Genomic DNA, 17,137 nt, shown 5'->3' with positions numbered 1-17,137 from the left:
TCAGAGATCTTGGGTGCTTCTTAAAAAAAGCCAGGACTTCACCCTCAGATATCTGATTTTATTGAGTTGAGAACCACTGGTTTAGAGAGAAATGCATTCTGGTTGTAGCATCAAGAGACCTGTGGTTGAGTCTTGGCTCTTATAATTAGCCTTGTGGCATTTGGCAAGTCATTTAACGTCTCTGGGCCTTCATTTCCTCATCCATGTAAAGACGTGAAATCTGGTTCAGCCTCACGCAGAGACCAGTAGAGTGTCCTAGGAGCTGTGTATGAAGGTGTCTTCTGAGCTGGGAAGGGATCCACTGTTATTCTGAGCTTGTGTTTCCAGGTATCTCCTTTGGAGCTGCTTGCCCCTTGAGCATTGTGGAAAAGACACTGCACGATGCTGTTAACAAACTTCCTGCCTACAAAACAGAGGTGTTCAAAGGTGTCCTGGAGCAGTTGCGCTGGTTTGCTGGGAAGCAGGTCAAGTCTGTGGCGGTGAGTCCCTGTTCAGGGGTCCCCAAAGCTCAAGATATGAGGCCTTTGTCACAAGGTGGGGGTGGGGTGGGGGCTGGTCTGGTCTCTGACGAAGACCCAGCGGGCCTTGAACTTTGGTGCTTAGAACTGCCTGGGGTGCTTGTGAAAATGCTGATTCTTGGGCCCCACTCTCAGAGATTCTGACTCAGTAGGGCTGGGCTGGAGCTCCGAAGGTGCTTCTGATGAAGGTGGCCTGTGGGTCACTCTGGCTGGCTATCAGCAAGTGGATGAGATTTTAGTTAGGGAGAAGCCAAATCGGGAGGGGGGACTGCCTTTCAGGGTTGAGAAGAGAACCAGAGGGAGACTGCCCCTGTCCGAGAGGAAAGAGGGGTCCAGCCATTGACTGTTCACAACCAAACTTCAGACTAGTTCCCAGGCTCCCTGTTTGCTAACGATGTTCTCACACCGGGGGCCATTGGAGGCTCAAGGCAGCTGATGGCGTTGAGTGGAAAGCCACCCCTTCTCTTCTATTTTGTTGTTGTTTTCCATAAGAACAAAACCCAAAGCTAAAAGCCCAATCCCATTCCTTCACCCTAGCCTAAGCCCCTGTCACCTCTTATTGTGGACGAGAAGGCAGAAGCTCAGAAAGCTCCACTGAGTTCCCCAGCTCGGCTGGAATCTACTTTGAGGAAACACTTGCATGCATCACGGAAAAAAACACCTCAACTCTTTCAGAAAAAGTTGGGGTGAAATTGAACAAATTAAAGGAGCTGACCCAGGTCATCAACTGGTACATTTCAGACCTGAAATCCAATCCTAAGTGTTTGGGTCTCAAATATTGTCGTGGATGCCCAAGTGGTGCTAGTCTTGTGCCTTCAGCAGATGTCACCCACATGCCCATGGTCAGGAGCCAGCTGTGAGAGCAAGGTTTTCCTGGGTGGGCTGGGCTCTCACACACTTTCTGTTTGTTCTAGTCCATTGGAGGGAACATCATCAATGCCAGCCCCATCTCTGACCTCAATCCTGTGTTCATGGCCAGTGAGGCCAAGCTGACCATCGTGTCCAGAGGTGAGAGCTACATCATGCAGAAGTCGAGAAGGAGGACTGTGTGGGGAAGTATCATAAGATAGGTCACTTTCTGGAGAGACAGAGCCCAAAGTTCAAAAACCTGGCTGTCCTAAGGTTTGGATCCCTGGAAACTGCAAGGGAGATATACCCAGGTTGGAGGCCAGGAGAGTTGGACCATGTCTTTATTAAGAATTCACAACAGGGGATGCCTAGGTGGCTTAGCAGTTAAGCTCCTGCCTTCGGCCCAGGGTGTGATCCTGGGTCCCAGGATTGAGTCCCACATCAGGCTCCCTGCCTGGAGCCTGCTTCTCCCTCTGCCTGTGTCTCTGCCTCTCTCTCTGTGTCTCTCATGAATAAACAAAAAAAAAAACAAACAAACAAAAAAGAATTCACAACAGCCTCTGTTGTGCAGATGCCTTACCCACTGGTGTGCTAGAGCTGGAATGCACAGGCTTGCCACAGCCTGGATTTTTAGGGAGTCTGAGTGTTTGTTAAACATGGCCATAATTAACAATTGAATTATATAAAATTACAGTAGAATAAATGACATTAAAAAGAAAGGTAGTAAATAGTAAAAATTCATCACTTTGTCTATTATTTTAGTCTATTTTACTATTGCCCATGCTCTTAAGGTTATTCCCATCCATTATAACTGTAGACTGGAAATGCTATATCACAGTATGCTGCTGTGCATCTTCCTTGTCTGAGGGTCCCCGAGACCACTCCCAGGTTTGATGACTCATGGGAGGTCAGGGAGGACTCAGAGGACTCAACATATCATTGTACTCATGGCTATGACTTATAAGTGGGAGGATACAAAGCAAAATCAGCCAAGTGAAGAGGGATATAGGGCATATGCTGGAGGAAGCCAGGCATAAGCTTCCAGAGCCTTTTTCCGATGGAGTCACACAGGACACCCTTAATTCCTTCAACAACAAGATACATCATAATCAGGCATGTGAAGTACAGTCTTCCAGGGAAACTCTTTAGAGACTGAGCACTTAGGGCTTTTATTGGGGGTGGTCACATAGCTCTGCCTGGCACAAGCCAAAAGCCCAGACATTCAAAAGGAAGGCAAGTGTTCAGCATAAACCCGGCTGTTTATATGAACAGTTTAGACACAGTGAGTCATTCCTACTGGAGAATGGTGGGGACTCTGCTGAAATCCACATTCTCGGAGGACAGCCCACAGCCAACTGATAAGCAGGCTTTTCAGGAGATGGTAGGCCTGCTGTGTCAACTCCTTGCTACCTTCTTTCCAACTTCATGTTCACTGATGTCACCTGGTAGCTTGAAATCGTCTATAGCAAGAGTGTTGATACTGTAGAAGCTAGCAAATACCACAACTCAGGGCTTCCCCCTGCCCACACATAATCAGTTGTTAAACATGTACCAGCACACCACTGAGTAAGGATTTTGGATAGAAGACCTTGGCCCCAATGTACCAGCAACTCCCTCTGTTTGTGGGCACCAGAGACCAGGGTGGGGAATTCACTGGTAGATTGTTCTCTGCTTTCTCACACTGGCCTCTCTGCATCTGGCTTTGTAAGGCATCAAGAGAACAGTTCGGATGGACCACACCTTCTTCCCTGGCTACAGGAAGACCCTACTAGCTCCGGAGGAGATCCTGCTTTCCATCGAGATCCCCTACAGCAGGGAGGTGAGATGTTCAGTTGTATCCCGAATCACTCTTACCGGGGCTAGGCGCCAGACGAAGAGACCAGAGTCTGCCCTGGGGACCAACCTTTAAAACATCTCTCAACTTTAACATTGTCTCTGAACATTGCCTTTAACCAACCATATTTCTCTTTGGACAGTGAGGAGTTTCAGGGTAGGGGGCATAGGGCATGGCTCGGACTGTGAAACCGACAGCTAGACATGTGATCTTGGGCATGTCAGTTCCACTTTCTGAACCTCAATTTCCTTTTCTGTAAAATGGGCACGATGTGACCCACTGTGGAGGTTATTGTGAAGATTGAAATCGAGAATTCATCAGATTCCCAGGAGATGTCTAGGAGCCAGTGGGGCGCTCCGGCGGGCAGCTAGAACACGATTTCAGAAACACGTCCAGCTGTGGAGCATTCCTGCCCCAGGTCAGAGGAGAGGGGTTTGACTGCTGAGTGAAGAAGCTGATTCAGGCCCTCACATGCTGATGAGGTGTTTATTTACTGACCTTGCTCTGGGTTGGCTTAGTTGAATTTCTGCTTCATGGGCAGTTTTTCTGCCCTGTTGAGGCAGGTCTGGGCACTTCTGGCTGCCTTGCTGTTGTTCCTTGGGGACTGTGGTGTCTTCATCTGTGTGATTCTCTCCTCCCTTGGCAGCCACACATTCTGTAATGGACCTCATAGAAAAGTGATCTGTGCAAGGCCGTGAAACCAGCCTGAATAGAGAGTATTATGGGTCTCACCCCAGCTAGTGCTCGAGTGAGTGTTACAAGGCATGTTTGCCCTTGCTAATTTTGGCCTCCTTAATGAGAATGCTAATGAAAGTAAGGCCATTATGTCCCCAAGGTGGTTTCTTCATGACTTCCTAGCTTGTCCTTATAGACCATTTTGAGCAGTGATTCCCAGAGTTTTTGTATTTCACGGATCAGCATCTTTTTCTTTTATTTAATTATGAGTTGGGGAAGGATGAGAAAACAGATAGCACCGTCCAGTTTTTATTTTGCCAGATAGAGACATTCACAAAAACATTTCATAAAAGAAAGGAGATTTTTATACCCAGAATTAGGAAGGATTTCTTGAAAAAGAACAGCTGCCAATCTGACACTGACATTTCACGGTACCCCAGCAGAAATGTCACCGTGGACTGGCACGGTCCTGGAAGTGAGCAGCTGGAACCTCTGTTCCAGAACCAAGTTCAAACTCTGGGCTCACTGTCCCAGGACCGTGTTTGACATCAGGGATCTAGACTAGCTTTATGGTTGAGAGAAGTCTCTGTGGCTTCTTGGAACAGAAGCCTGTGGCCATGCTGGACTTCCACAATGGGCCTCATTGTGCTTTCTCCAGTAAATTTTCCCTTAAACTTCTGCCTTTGATGTTAATTAGAATTTGTGGTGAGTTCAGACCTCGAGCAGAACTTGGCACAGAATGGGCTTGCTATCAGATGGTTCTCACCTGGAAAGCAACTCATGCTCCCCTCCTATTGAGAGGCCCTGGCTTAAACCCAGGGGGAATGGATGTGCAAAGCACCAACATAGCTATTGTTTCTTAGGGTGACTCATTCTTTCAGGAAGCAAGGTTTCTAACTGTAGCCAATAGGCCAGTGGGAGGGACAAGTTAGAGAGGGCATGTGCACAGGTGGCCAGCTGAAGGTGTGCTTCAGACACCCTCTGGCATCTTGTTGTATCTGTGTGAGAGGCAGTCAGGCCGCTTTGGGGCTGTGCCAAAAGCGGAGGTTTTGGCACAGCCCCACAGAGGCTGGGTGGCTCAGGTGCTGTGTGGTTCAGAGGCTGGGCATTGGGATGGGAAGATGGGGAGGCTGGGGGTCTCTGAGGAGCCTTTGAAAAGACGTCTTTCCTCTTCCTACCTGTTGGTTGAGAGCACCCCGTTCTCCTTTGTCCCAGACTTTCAATTTTCCTGACTACCAGGGAGAAATCCCAACCCTTCCCAGCTTCTGGGAATGTTATGTGGAACTCCTCCTGAGAATGTCTTGGTTCTGCTTGGATCTTTGATTCCTCCCTCCGGCCCCTTCCGGGTTTGCGATGGCCTTGTCCCTTTATCCCTCCTTGTGTCCCCATGCTGCAGCGTTGCCATCTGCAGTCCTTGCCAAACAAGATGGGAAACAAGAACCCCTTGATTATTTTTTAGGGTGAGTTTTTCTCAGCATTCAAGCAGGCCTCTCGGAGGGAAGATGACATAGCCAAGGTGACCAGTGGCATGAGAGTCCTGTTCCATCCAGGAACCGCACAGGTAAAGGAGCTGGCCCTTTGCTATGGCGGAATGGATGACAGAACCATCTCAGCTCTCAAGACCACACGGAAGCAGGTGGAAAAGTAAGAGCCACCAGCAAGATAAAACCGCCACAGCTGCTATGACTCCTAGTTGTCCTACTGTTGCTGCTACTACTGCGATGCCTATTGCTGTGACCACTGTTACCACCCCTGCTCCATTTACTACTGCTCCTAGTAGCATGGTTACTGCTAATAGCATCGCTGTTGCTGCACTGGCGTCACCATTGCTACTACTGTTGCTACTATCACTACTGCTGTTACCGCTACCACAACAGCCATAACTACGGTTACTATTCCTATTAGTGCTGCTGCTTCCACTACAATTAGTACAGCTAGCGCTAGTCCTATTGTTACTGCCAGTACTCTTACTACCATTCCTGATGCCATCACTCCTGCTTTTCCTACTACCATCACTACTCTAATGTTACCACTGTGGCTAACCCTACTATCACTATTGGTACTATTACTGCAGTCTCTTGTACTACTAATACTATTATTACTGCTACTACTTTTACTGCTGCTACTCCTAATATTACTACTAATAGCATTACTGTTGCTGCTACTGTTAATGCTATTACTATTGCTATTACTACGGTTGCCACCATTACTGTTACTATTGCTAAACTAATAGTATCACTGCTGCTGCCACTACTTCTACCACGAAACACAATATTACTGGTGCTGTTGCTACTACTACTGCTACTTCTCCTTGTTCTACTACTTCTCTTATTTCTGCATTAGCTACTACTATTACTGTTGCTTCTACTACTACCACAACTACTGTTCCTGCCGCTGCTACTATTACCTCTACGACTATTGCTGTTGCTACTCCTGCCACTACTACTGCTACGTGGCTACTATGGCTACTATGGCTATTATTACTACTGTTAGGATAGGGCAGCATTTTTACCACGCCCTTCACTGGCACTATCCTCTGTAATCCTTACGATGACCATATGGATAAATAAAGCTTACCTTTGGAGTTTGGTTCCTTGGTTCCAATTCCTGGCTCCAACACTTACCTGCTGGGTTATATGAGTCAAGTTACTTAACCTTCTCATGCCTCAGTTTTCTCATTGGTAAAATGTGTCTAAAAATTTTCCCTGGTACACTTTTAAATTGAAATGAAAAGTAATGTTTCATATAAAGCACTTAGGATTTTGCCTAGTATATATGATAAGGACTCAATAGATTTTACTATTATTTTGGTGGTATTTAAAAAAAATTATTGTATCTCTTTTTAAAAATGAGGATGCTTGAGGCTCAGGCAAGTAACTGGCCCAAAATTACAAATCTCTAAGTATCTGAACCAAATCTGGAACCAAGGTTCAGACAACTGTCACCTTGTACATAGCAGCCCACGCAAATGATTCTGAGGTCCAGATAGGGACACTCTCTCACTTGTTCTCTGGCAGTTTATGGAATGAGGATCTGCTGCAGAACGTGTGTGCAGGCCTGGCAGAGGAGCTGAAGCTGTCCCCCGATGCCCCTGGCGGCATGGTGGACTTTCGGCGGACCCTCACCCTCAGCTTCTTCTTCAAATTCTACCTGACAGTGCTTCAGAAATTAGAGAGAGGGAACTTAGAAAATGTGAGTATGGGGGTGGGGATGGTGGCAAGATACAGACTCTGTGCAGGACTCTTGTTTGGGGATTTAAGGAACCAGTCTGAGTGAGGAGGACTCACCTGTGGACCAGGTGATCAATTTGCTCCTCCCTTCCGACGTCTGAGGGTAGAGAAGAGAGGACCAAGGACTCATGGCCCAGGGAGCCAAATGGAAATGGGAGCCAACAGGGTGGCTACGAGGCAGAGCACTGGGCTGGGCATCAGTGACATAGATTCTGGTCCTTGCAGTCATCATTTCACCTAAGAACTCGAAAAGGTCACAACTCTCTTGAACTCTTGGCCGGAAAAATCTGCACAAGGGCATGGGCAGACCAGATCACCCTTCCAGAGGCTGGCTGAGGCAACTGTAGTTTTGTAGTTAGAATGGGAATGTGGAGTGAGAAGGGAAGGTAGAATGTGAAACGACATTGGGAGGTGGGGCTGCTATAGCCGGGGGCCCAGTGGTCACTGTGAGGGTGCACGTTCTGGAGGGGGTATGGCTGAGCGGGAATCCATCTCCCCACATTGGTTCGCCAAGTGTTTATTTAGTACCTTTTATACATAACACTGTGCCAGGCACTAAGGGGAAGCCTTGTGTGGCAGGGAACCTGGTCAATAAAGGTCAGGCTAGAGTGACAACTGAGAAGATGATATGGGTAGTGCAAAGGAGGGAAGGCTCCACAGATGTGGGGACAGCTGACTGAAATCCCTCTTTGAAAAACATTCATAATACTTATTTTCTTCTGGTTACAAAAGCAATAAACTTACTGTGGAAAACTTAAAAACCCCAGAAATGTGATTAAAAAATTAAAATTGAAAATAAAAAAATGAAACATTTTTGAATGGAGAAATTAAAAACTTTTCAAATTAACTTTTTTGAAATTAAATTTACTCTTCTCTCAGATCCCCCAGAAAACTACTGCTACTATTTTTGCTTATTTCTCTGACCTTTTCCCTACATTTATCTGTCCATCTGTCTGTCATTCTGTTTTCTCTCTCTCTGTCTGTCCTTCCATCCACCTATTTACAGACCTGTCATCCTCCTAGCTTTTGATCTGGAACATATCACATTCTAAACAGGTTCGAGGTCATGCTGTGTTTATGCTGTGTTTTATGTCCCCCTTCATTCTGTTGAGATTATATTGTGCATGTTTCTCATACCATATTTCCCACAGAAATGAGGAGGAAGAAGAATTTTCCAGCAAGGCTGGGGGAGAAAGAGCAGTGTGCATAAATGCAGGAGGGAGGGAAACCATTTGGTGTGTTGGAGGAAGTACAAACCATTCACCATGCAGGCTGCAGGGTTGGGGGAGTTGCTGAGGCTGTTATTAACTACTGAGCTCCCAAGCCTGCATGCTGATGTTAAGATAGAGTCAGCCAGAACTCAAAGGAATGTAAAATGAGGAGATGAGGGGAATAGTTGTAACTTCTACCCCTTGGGGACAATCAAGGGTGGGATCAGTGGTAGAAATAGTCACGATCACCACGGTTCTCTTGTCTCCACAGAAGTGTGGGAAGCTGGACCCCACCTATGCCAGTGCCACCTTACTCTTTCAGAAAGACCCTCCAGCCAACGTCCAGCTCTTCCAAGTGAGTATACAGAATGTATGGCTAATATCACTGGCCTCTGTAGGTCATATCAGATGATGCTGACCTTTTGGTGAGTGACCAACTTGAGTTCTGTATAGGTGCTCAAAGCTCCTTAGTGCTCTGCATAAATATCCAGTGAAGAAAATGGGAATCCTATTAATGTCAATGAAGCTATTTTCTCTCTTCCTTACTCAAATTTCTCTCTTGGGATTACTCTCATCTTCATCTGCTCCTTAAAGAAAAAGAAAAAAAAATTTTTTTTTCCATTTTGTCTTTTCTGGTGCCTCTGTGGGGCTGATGTGAAAAGCCAGGAGTTCTCTTGACCATGTAAACAAAACAAAACAAAACAAACAAAACAACAACTTTCTATCAATGGCAACTTTTTGGGAAGCACTAGGTCAAGGCTCAGCTTCTCCCATAAACATTTTGGGTTTTGTAGGCCATACAGTCTCTGTTGCAACTCCTCAACTATGTCATGGTAGCATGAAAACAGCTAGAGGCAATACATAAATGAATGTGTGTACCAATAAAACTTTATTTATAAAAGCAGCCAGTGGGCCACGTTTGACCCACAGGCCACGATCTGTGGCCCCTGGCTAGAGTATGGTGGTCCCAAGTATGAACTCTGGGGTCTGACCGCCAGGCTTGGAATCCAAGCTCTGCTGTGTCATAACTATAGCTAGATAGCTAGATAGCTCCTGGCATATATTAAACATTCAATACAATATTGGCCATTATTATTATTACTTGGAACAACTCTTAAACAGAATTTTATTATAAATACTTTTTAGAACATTTGGAAAGTACAGAAAGACATCAAGAAGAAAACAAAAAGATCCCACCTCCAAGAGAAAAATCATTATATTCTTCTTTATGTCTTTCCGGTTTTTCCTATGCATATATGGAAATGTATATACTACGTTTATAAAATGTATGTTTTCCCTACAGAATTCAAATGCTCATAGACACACACAATGTTTTATGTCCTGTTTCTATATTTAACACGAGTATTCTTTCCTTCTCATTAAAATTCTTTTAAAGGATGTCTTAACAGTTGTGTGCTATTGCATCGTATGCATAGAGCATGTTTTTACTCAACCCCCAGTGAATGGACATAGAGGTTCCTCTTTAGTAATTTATTTTTTGTTCCTCTGTATAATGATACTATGGCACCCTTCTCAATGACTTCTTATCTGCCTTTCTGTAACTTTGCCCTATGCCCCTCCTGCCTCCCCACCCTCCCCAATCCTTCCTCAGGTTTGCTTCGGCCTGAAGCTCTTGCACTTTCCTTGGGCCTGTAGGGAAACAGTGTCCTCTGCAGCTCAGCTTGACTGGTGACCACATTGTTTCAGGAGGTGCCTGAGGGTCAGTCTGAAGAGGACATGGTGGGCCGGCCCCTGCCCCACCTGGCTGCGGCCATGCAGGCCTCCGGGGAGGCTGTGTACTGTGACGACATCCCTCGCTACGAGAACGAGCTGTCCCTCCGACTGGTCACCAGCACCCGGGCCCATGCCAAGATCAAGTGAGTGTCGTAAATATACTCAGGAAGAAGGGCTCTGGGAGGCTTCTCTGGGGCCTTCTGGTCTAGAGAGGAACACAAGGACTTGTCTTAAAATCACATAGGAGAGGACCTCGGGATGTTAGGGGCTCAGTGATTCCTGGGAAGGTGAGGGGGTGACGTTGGAGGTATAGATAGGGGCCAGATAAGGAAAGCCTTGGAGTGCTGAACCAGGAGATTATGCTTGGTCTGAAAAGCAGGGAGGAGCTTTTAACAGGAGTGGGTTAGATCTGCACTTTGATAATTGGGCTAAACTTCGGTGCAAAATTTCAGTAGAACTTGAGTCAGTACTAAGGGGAGGAGAGTCTGATGGACCTGGGATTGTGTCCCTGCCTCTGTGCTTTGCAACAGGGACCTTGGCCTGCATATGTAAGCTCTCAGTTTCCTTGTTCATAATAGGATGTTTGCATAAGGATCAGTGATAGAGTCCACAAAGGACCTAGGAGAGAAGAGTGGCTCATACTTGTTTGTTGAACTTGGAGAAACCAAATGACAAGAATTGCCACCTCAATAATAATAATAATAGACACTCATATGGCACTTAATATTTGCAGCAGCCTGGTTTAAAGCATTTTACATATATTGGCACATTTACTCCTCTCAGCAACCCTATAGGCGGGTCCTATTATCTCCATGTTCCAGATGAGGAAATAGGCAGAAGCACGGTCAGTTACTTGCCCCAGGTCACAGAGTTGACAACGCCAGAGTTTGCAGCAAAGCCGGGGTTTGAAGCCAGGCAGCATTAGCACTGGGCTGTACTGCCTCTGGATGTTCAGGCCAGAGGCTGAATGTGATTTGCTGGTGGCGTTAGACACATGGCCTGCTGAGCAGAGAAACTCTCCCTTGGGCTGCATGCATTAGGGAATCCAGTCTCCTCTTCATTGGTGTTTCCTCTGCTGCTCTTAGCCACCTGGATACAGGCTCTGGGAATGGTAACATGGACACAGACAAAACCTAACAGATAAGTAAACTCTTCCAGTTCTGTGGGGGAAAAAAGTTTAAGAGAATACAGTTGCCAGCTATAGGGTAAATGCATTTGTCTTTGTCCTTGTCTTGAGCCCATACTGAGCACGCTGACCATGATACCCATTGTCTACATTCAGAAAACTTTGCTCCATCTGAGGGATGTATGAATGGATGTAGGAGGATGGGGATGGGGCTTTGTAGTAAATGCAATGATCCGGGCTTTTCTGGCTGCATGCACTTAGAAGGGAATGAGATACAGCAGAAGTGCACCTGGCTTGGGCTTTTGCTAACCTCACTTCGGGCCTAACCCCAGCTATGCTGCTCTCTGGCTAGGTGACTTTGGAAAAGCCACTCAATTTTCTCTAGCTGAGTTTCCTGAATGTAAACTGAGAACAATGACAATGACTCTCTGGAGCTCTGATGCGGATTGCCTGTTTGGAAGTTGATTGGTGTGCAGAGTAGTTTCTATACTATTCTCTGAGGTGCCTCTGTGCTAATTTCCCCATGGGGGCCTGGGCCAGTTAGAAGTACAGTGACACAGGCTCCAGGTGTTCTTCCTCTCAGGCCTGCTGATGGCCGGGGTGCCCTGCTGCCCTGGGATAGCTCCACGAAGGTGGGGAGAAGAATTTGGCTGTGTGACGATGTTCAGGGTCATTTGATCAGTGGTGAGCAGAAGCTTTCAAGAGTAAATGCTACTCACTGTGATTTGGTTCCCTAGTAGAGGGTCCATGGGATGGGGGGGGGGGGGGCTGTCCTGTTCATCTTCCATCCTCCCTGCAGCACTCAGCATGGTGACCTTCACAGGGTAAGCATTTAACTAGCGTTTGCAGAACAGGGTAGAATAGGATAGAATATAGGATAGGGATAGGATAGAATAGAATAGAATAGAAGGTGGAGAAGGGAGGAATTCAATTGAGGACAGGTATCCAGTGGGGTGATGGGTCTTCTGCTTTGGTTTCCTGCCTGGACCCCTCACTGTGCTCATTCTTGCAGGTCCATAGATACTTCAGAAGCTGAGAAGGTGCCAGGGTTCGTTTGCTTTCTCTCTTTTAATGATGTTCCTGGGAGTAATAAAACTGGAATTTTTAACGATGAAACAATCTTTGCAGAGGATGAGGTACGTCTTGGCTTTTTTAAGATATGAAGTTAGTGTAATGAGCAGTCAAGTTTTAATTTGTGCTCATGCGTCTAAATCCTAATCTTGAAAGGATTCCATATTTGCACATACTGTGGCCATCATCTGATTGGCCAGGGTGAAGGATAATCTGTAAAGGGACAAAGTCTGTCTGGTGGCACTTTAAACTTTCACTTAGTGTTTACTTGTCTATTTATTTATTTATTTATTTATTTAATCTTTAAAAAAAAATTTTTTTTTATTTATTTATGATAGTCACAGAGAGAGAAAGAGAGAGAGAGGCAGAGACACAGGCTCCATGCACCAGAAGCCCGATGTGGGACTCGATCCCAGGTCTCCAGGATCGCGCCCTGGGCCAAAGGCAGGCGCCAAACCGCTGCGCCACCCAGGGATCCCCTACTTGTCTATTTAACTGATGGTTGCTAATTATACATAGTAGGATGATGCCTGGCCAGAGTGGCATTAAAACAAGACAGGTGATTGTTTTTGAACTACCAATTAGGTTCTGAAGGGTATAATATCAAGATCCTTTTTAAAGAAAATAAAAATATGGCAAACAAACTAACTAGAATAGAAATCACAATATCATCACTATGTGTATTGATAATTCACTTATACAAAAGTTCATCTATCGATTTCAACCATATATGGAAGTCTCCTGCATACACACACACAAAACTTTCCAAACACTCAAGATGGTGGCTACAAAAATCCATACACTTATAGGATAGTCCTCAGGCAGTCATTTTACAATTCCAATACAAATCAAATGCAAATTGGAGAAGACTAGGGTTGCTGAAGGGCAGATTCACTTTATTATTAATGTACAAGTGAAGGAGAGAATCCAAAGCTATAACCATGGAGATACAAGAACTCCATTTGACAGAAGAACAAATTGCTTTTAAAAACTACAAGAGCCTCTAAGACTGCTGCTAGCAGGTGTAATCACCATAGCACTACTCAATTAAGTCAACAACTTGACAGCATCCTCAAGAGATAACCATCAGAGACTGTGTGGAGTTTTCTTTTCAGAAACCTTGTATTCCTTTTTTAAAATTATTTTTTAAAGATTTTATTTATTTATTCATGAGAGACACACACAGAGAGAGAGAGAGAGAGAGAGAGAGAGAGGAACAGACACAGGCAGAGGGAGAAACAGGCTTCCATGCAGGGAGCCCGATGTGAGACTCGATCCTGGGTCTCTAGGATCACGCCCTGGGCTGAAGGTGGCGCTAAACTGCTGAGCCACCTGGGCTGCCTGAAACCTTGTATTCCAACGTGATGAATTGGACAATATTTTTTGTTTATGTTTTGGGGGATGTTGGAAGAAAATGACCTGTGAAGGACCTGAATCATTAAGTAATGAGATAATAACAATCTCTATTCTATAAATCTAACAAAAAACTGGTGTATGGGTCATCAAGACTAAGAACCAGGCTTTGAGAACTACTGCTCCTGGGCATCTAGATGGAGTATAAGACATGATTGCTGCCTTCGAGAAGCTTTTGGTGTAAATCTGGAGACAGAAGACAAAAGGGAATGGTAGAAGGAAATGAAACTGGAAATGGGGGCTAAGATTTAGTTGTGGTCTAGCAATACACCAAGGCAAGATTGTGATCTTACCTTCTGGGTCTACATCTCTTCACCTGAAGAACAAGGGTGTTGGAGTTGATCTGAATCAATAGATAGACTTCATGCTGCCACGCCTCTCATTCTGTTGCTCACGGCAGTCATGGCTAACATGTCAATCACCACATTCCACCCTGGGCGGCTTCTCCACAATCTGCCAGTAGTGAATCAGCAGAATTGGTCTCTGAGATGAAGTGAGTTTGCCATTCTGATACTAGTAATCTCCAAGTCCTATTCCAGTTCCACTGATTCTAAACACATGAAGAAGCACATAATCCCAAATAGTAGGACAAAGACAAGAAAAGACCCCAAGGCATTCCTGAAATGTACCTTAAGAAAACTATGGTGGCCTGGACTTCCTTTGCCTTTTGAACAATCCAAAATAATTTGTTTTGTGAGGAGAATGTTATGTTCATTAACTGTCTGGGTCTGTTCCCAGGTGACTTGTATTGGGCACATCATTGGTGCTGTGGTCACCGACACTCCAGAACATGCACAGAGAGCTGCTCAGGGGGTGAAAATCACCTATGAAGAACTTCCAGCCATTATTACAATTGAGGTAACTGAGAAAGAGCTGCATGAAGAGGGGTGAGCCACCCATCCCTGGAGGCACCTTTACTGGGATCCTTTAGGGAGGATTCCAGCAATAGATGAAATTTTACATCTCTTCCAGCCCCAGGTTTGGGTAGTCTTCTGAAACCGTATGTCCCCATCATGATATCAGAGTCTGTTCATTAGTGGCCAAACTAGGTTCCTCCTTCCCAGTGCCAGCTCCCATTGTTCCTTGAGGGACTCTACTTTTCCTCAAGATCCAAGGCTGTCCACCTATCTCTGAGGAAGTGGAGGAATGCAATGCCTGGGGTCACACACAAGCTTACTTTAAGTCTGTAAGGCATTAGTAGAGATATCTGCGTGAGAAGAGAGAGGGAGTTCCAGCAGTTTCTCTTTCAGGTTTGGAAACAACCTTCCTTCTCCTCTGAAAGTCCAGTCACTGAAGCTTCTTTCTGATCCTCAGGATGCTATAAAAAACAATTCCTTTTATGGGTCTGAGCTGAAGATCGAGAAGGGAGAACTCACGAAGGGGTTTTCAGAAGCAGACAACGTTGTTTCAGGTATAGCCAGCACCGTGCAGTCCCAGATATGGACTGGCCCTGGGTACAAATTAAATTCAAGGGCTGGACCTTGGGTCCTGGAGCAGGGGAGTGAATATTTACTGGAAGAGTCCTTCTGATGTTTGTAATAAAACAGTAGATGGCAGGGAAAGACCATCTGCCATTTTCATCTCTGCCCTCCTGCCTCTAGGCTAGATAGACCTAAGCGATTCTCAGGAGCTGGTAGTATGTAGAATTTCGAAGACTATCAGAGAAGGTAGTGGCCACAGATCCTGGCCGCCCCCTGTAGGCCTGTAGGCTGTCCTCACCCATCTGCAGCCAGGACTCTCCCCCACCACTCTTCCTCCCCCCACCTCCACACCGTGGAGTTAGGCCCGCAGCTCCCATGTGGTGCAGGGCTGCCAACTAGACCCCTTTTGGAATTATTTCCTACAATGGTCCCTGGTACACGGTGGGTGTGCTCTCCTTAAGCAAACTTGGGATCAATGTGGGCGTCTTATTGCCTCCCCAGGCGAAGTGTACATAGGTGGGCAAGAGCACTTCTACCTGGAGACTCACTGCACCATCGCCGTCCCGAAAGGTGAGGAAGGGGAGTTGGAGCTCTTTGCGTCTACACAGAACACCATGAAGACCCAGGTAGGTGTCCCATGGGTCAGCTCCAGGGCCGGGGGAGGGCACTTGGGGAGTGTCTGGCAGAGCACGTGTGGCAGTGTGGGGTATGGGAAGAGGGTGATCTGGACTGGGGAGGAGGGGATTTGAGGGTCGTGGACCTGGAACCAGACCCTGTCAACCAACAAGCTAGTGTCACTGAGTTATTACCTTGCCTTCCTTGGTTTTCCTCATCTGCAAGATGGGCCTGGTAGGGTGTACTGATTAGGTGTTACTACTTGCATTGGGCCTGGTAAGTGTTGGCTTTTATCATTCCAGTGATATATGGCCTTGGTCAAGTCATTGAATCTCTGGCTCCTCCTCTGTAAAACAAGGGTATGGGCTTAAGTGGTAGCCACAGAGACCACTACATTATTTGTGGCAGCTCAAATATTTCCTGTTTCTGTACTTCTGGTAATGCGACAGTGGTGGGCAGCGTTTTGGGTGACTGATCCTCCCCTCACAACTCAACAGTTCCTGGCTAGATGGAATGAACTTTGGCTCTGAGAGTATGCTGTGGCCAGCCACTCCCCCCACTGGTTAAAGACAAGTGAATTCAGTCTGCGGTGACTAATAAGTGCTGGCTCCCAGGACCCTCAGCTCAAGGGCTGCCTGGGGAGGTGGTGGGGACACTTCTGAAATCAAGGACAATCTCAATATTCACAGCAGTAATTAGGTTCATAGATATCCGGCGGGACAGCTCAGGCCTGAAGTAAGTCCCAGTGATGCATTCAGGGCAAGTAATTTTTCTTTTGTCCACAGGCCTTCGTGGCAAACATGTTGGGGGTTCCAATAAACCGGATTTTGGTCCGAGTGAAGAGAATGGGAGGAGGCTTTGGAGGGAAAGAGACCCGGAGCACCCTGGTGTCCACGGTAGTAGCCCTGGCTGCATACAAGTGAGTCTTCCCTGCCAGCTCCGGGGAAGGAGAATAAGGCTGCTGCTACTAGGAAGGCTTTCCAGATTCCCCCCCTTTAGAAGTAGATTCCCCCTGCTTTGCATTTTCACAGCCTTCTGTTTTTAGAACTCTTGGCCATTGGGTTGAGGGTAACACCACCTGTTTCTTTGTGTTCCATGCATGGATCCATGTCTTGTCTCCCTTATCTGGCTGTGAGGGCCCCGAGGGCAAGGACGCATCTCATAGCCTTATAGTCCCTGGCTTGTCCAGCACGGTTCCTAGACAGCTAGAGGTGGAGCAGACCCGCACCAGTGCCAGGTGGAAAGAGAAGTCTCCAGTGCTGTTTTCATCCCTGAGATTGACAGGACTGGGCTGTTGCAGAGGCTCCCAGTGTTCTAACCCTCTGATGCCTCCCTCAGGACTGGCCGCCCTGTGCGCTGCATGCTGGATCGTGATGAGGACATGCTGATAACTGGTGGCAGACATCCCTTCTTAGCCAAATACAAGGTTCTAGATGTTGG

At 46.4% G+C, this 17,137-nt stretch overlaps 1 protein-coding gene across 3 annotated transcripts in view; it reads left to right on the top strand.

Moving 5' to 3' along the window:
- The window catches only part of XDH (xanthine dehydrogenase), a 60,009-nt gene that overhangs the window by 23,169 nt on the left and 19,703 nt on the right, over positions 1-17,137 (top strand). For 2 of the 3 annotated variants that reach the window (XM_038561202.1, XM_038561204.1), the window contains 13 exons: positions 328-479; positions 1,433-1,526; positions 3,077-3,186; positions 5,336-5,520; positions 6,894-7,068; positions 8,589-8,672; positions 10,025-10,194; positions 12,190-12,313; positions 14,400-14,519; positions 14,976-15,072; positions 15,584-15,708; positions 16,483-16,616; positions 17,036-17,123. In XM_038561202.1, the coding sequence (XP_038417130.1) occupies positions 328-479; positions 1,433-1,526; positions 3,077-3,186; positions 5,336-5,520; positions 6,894-7,068; positions 8,589-8,672; positions 10,025-10,194; positions 12,190-12,313; positions 14,400-14,519; positions 14,976-15,072; positions 15,584-15,708; positions 16,483-16,616; positions 17,036-17,123 (1,658 nt within the window). The remainder of the gene's footprint in view (positions 1-327; positions 480-1,432; positions 1,527-3,076; positions 3,187-5,335; positions 5,521-6,893; positions 7,069-8,588; positions 8,673-10,024; positions 10,195-12,189; positions 12,314-14,399; positions 14,520-14,975; positions 15,073-15,583; positions 15,709-16,482; positions 16,617-17,035; positions 17,124-17,137) is intronic. The other variant, XM_038561203.1, reaches the window with a different exon arrangement.

This window comes from Canis lupus, chromosome 17 (genome assembly GCF_011100685.1).
Source record: "Canis lupus familiaris isolate Mischka breed German Shepherd chromosome 17, alternate assembly UU_Cfam_GSD_1.0, whole genome shotgun sequence".
Lineage (NCBI taxonomy): Eukaryota > Metazoa > Chordata > Mammalia > Carnivora > Canidae > Canis > Canis lupus.
This window is presented reverse-complemented; position numbering and strand designations above follow the sequence as displayed.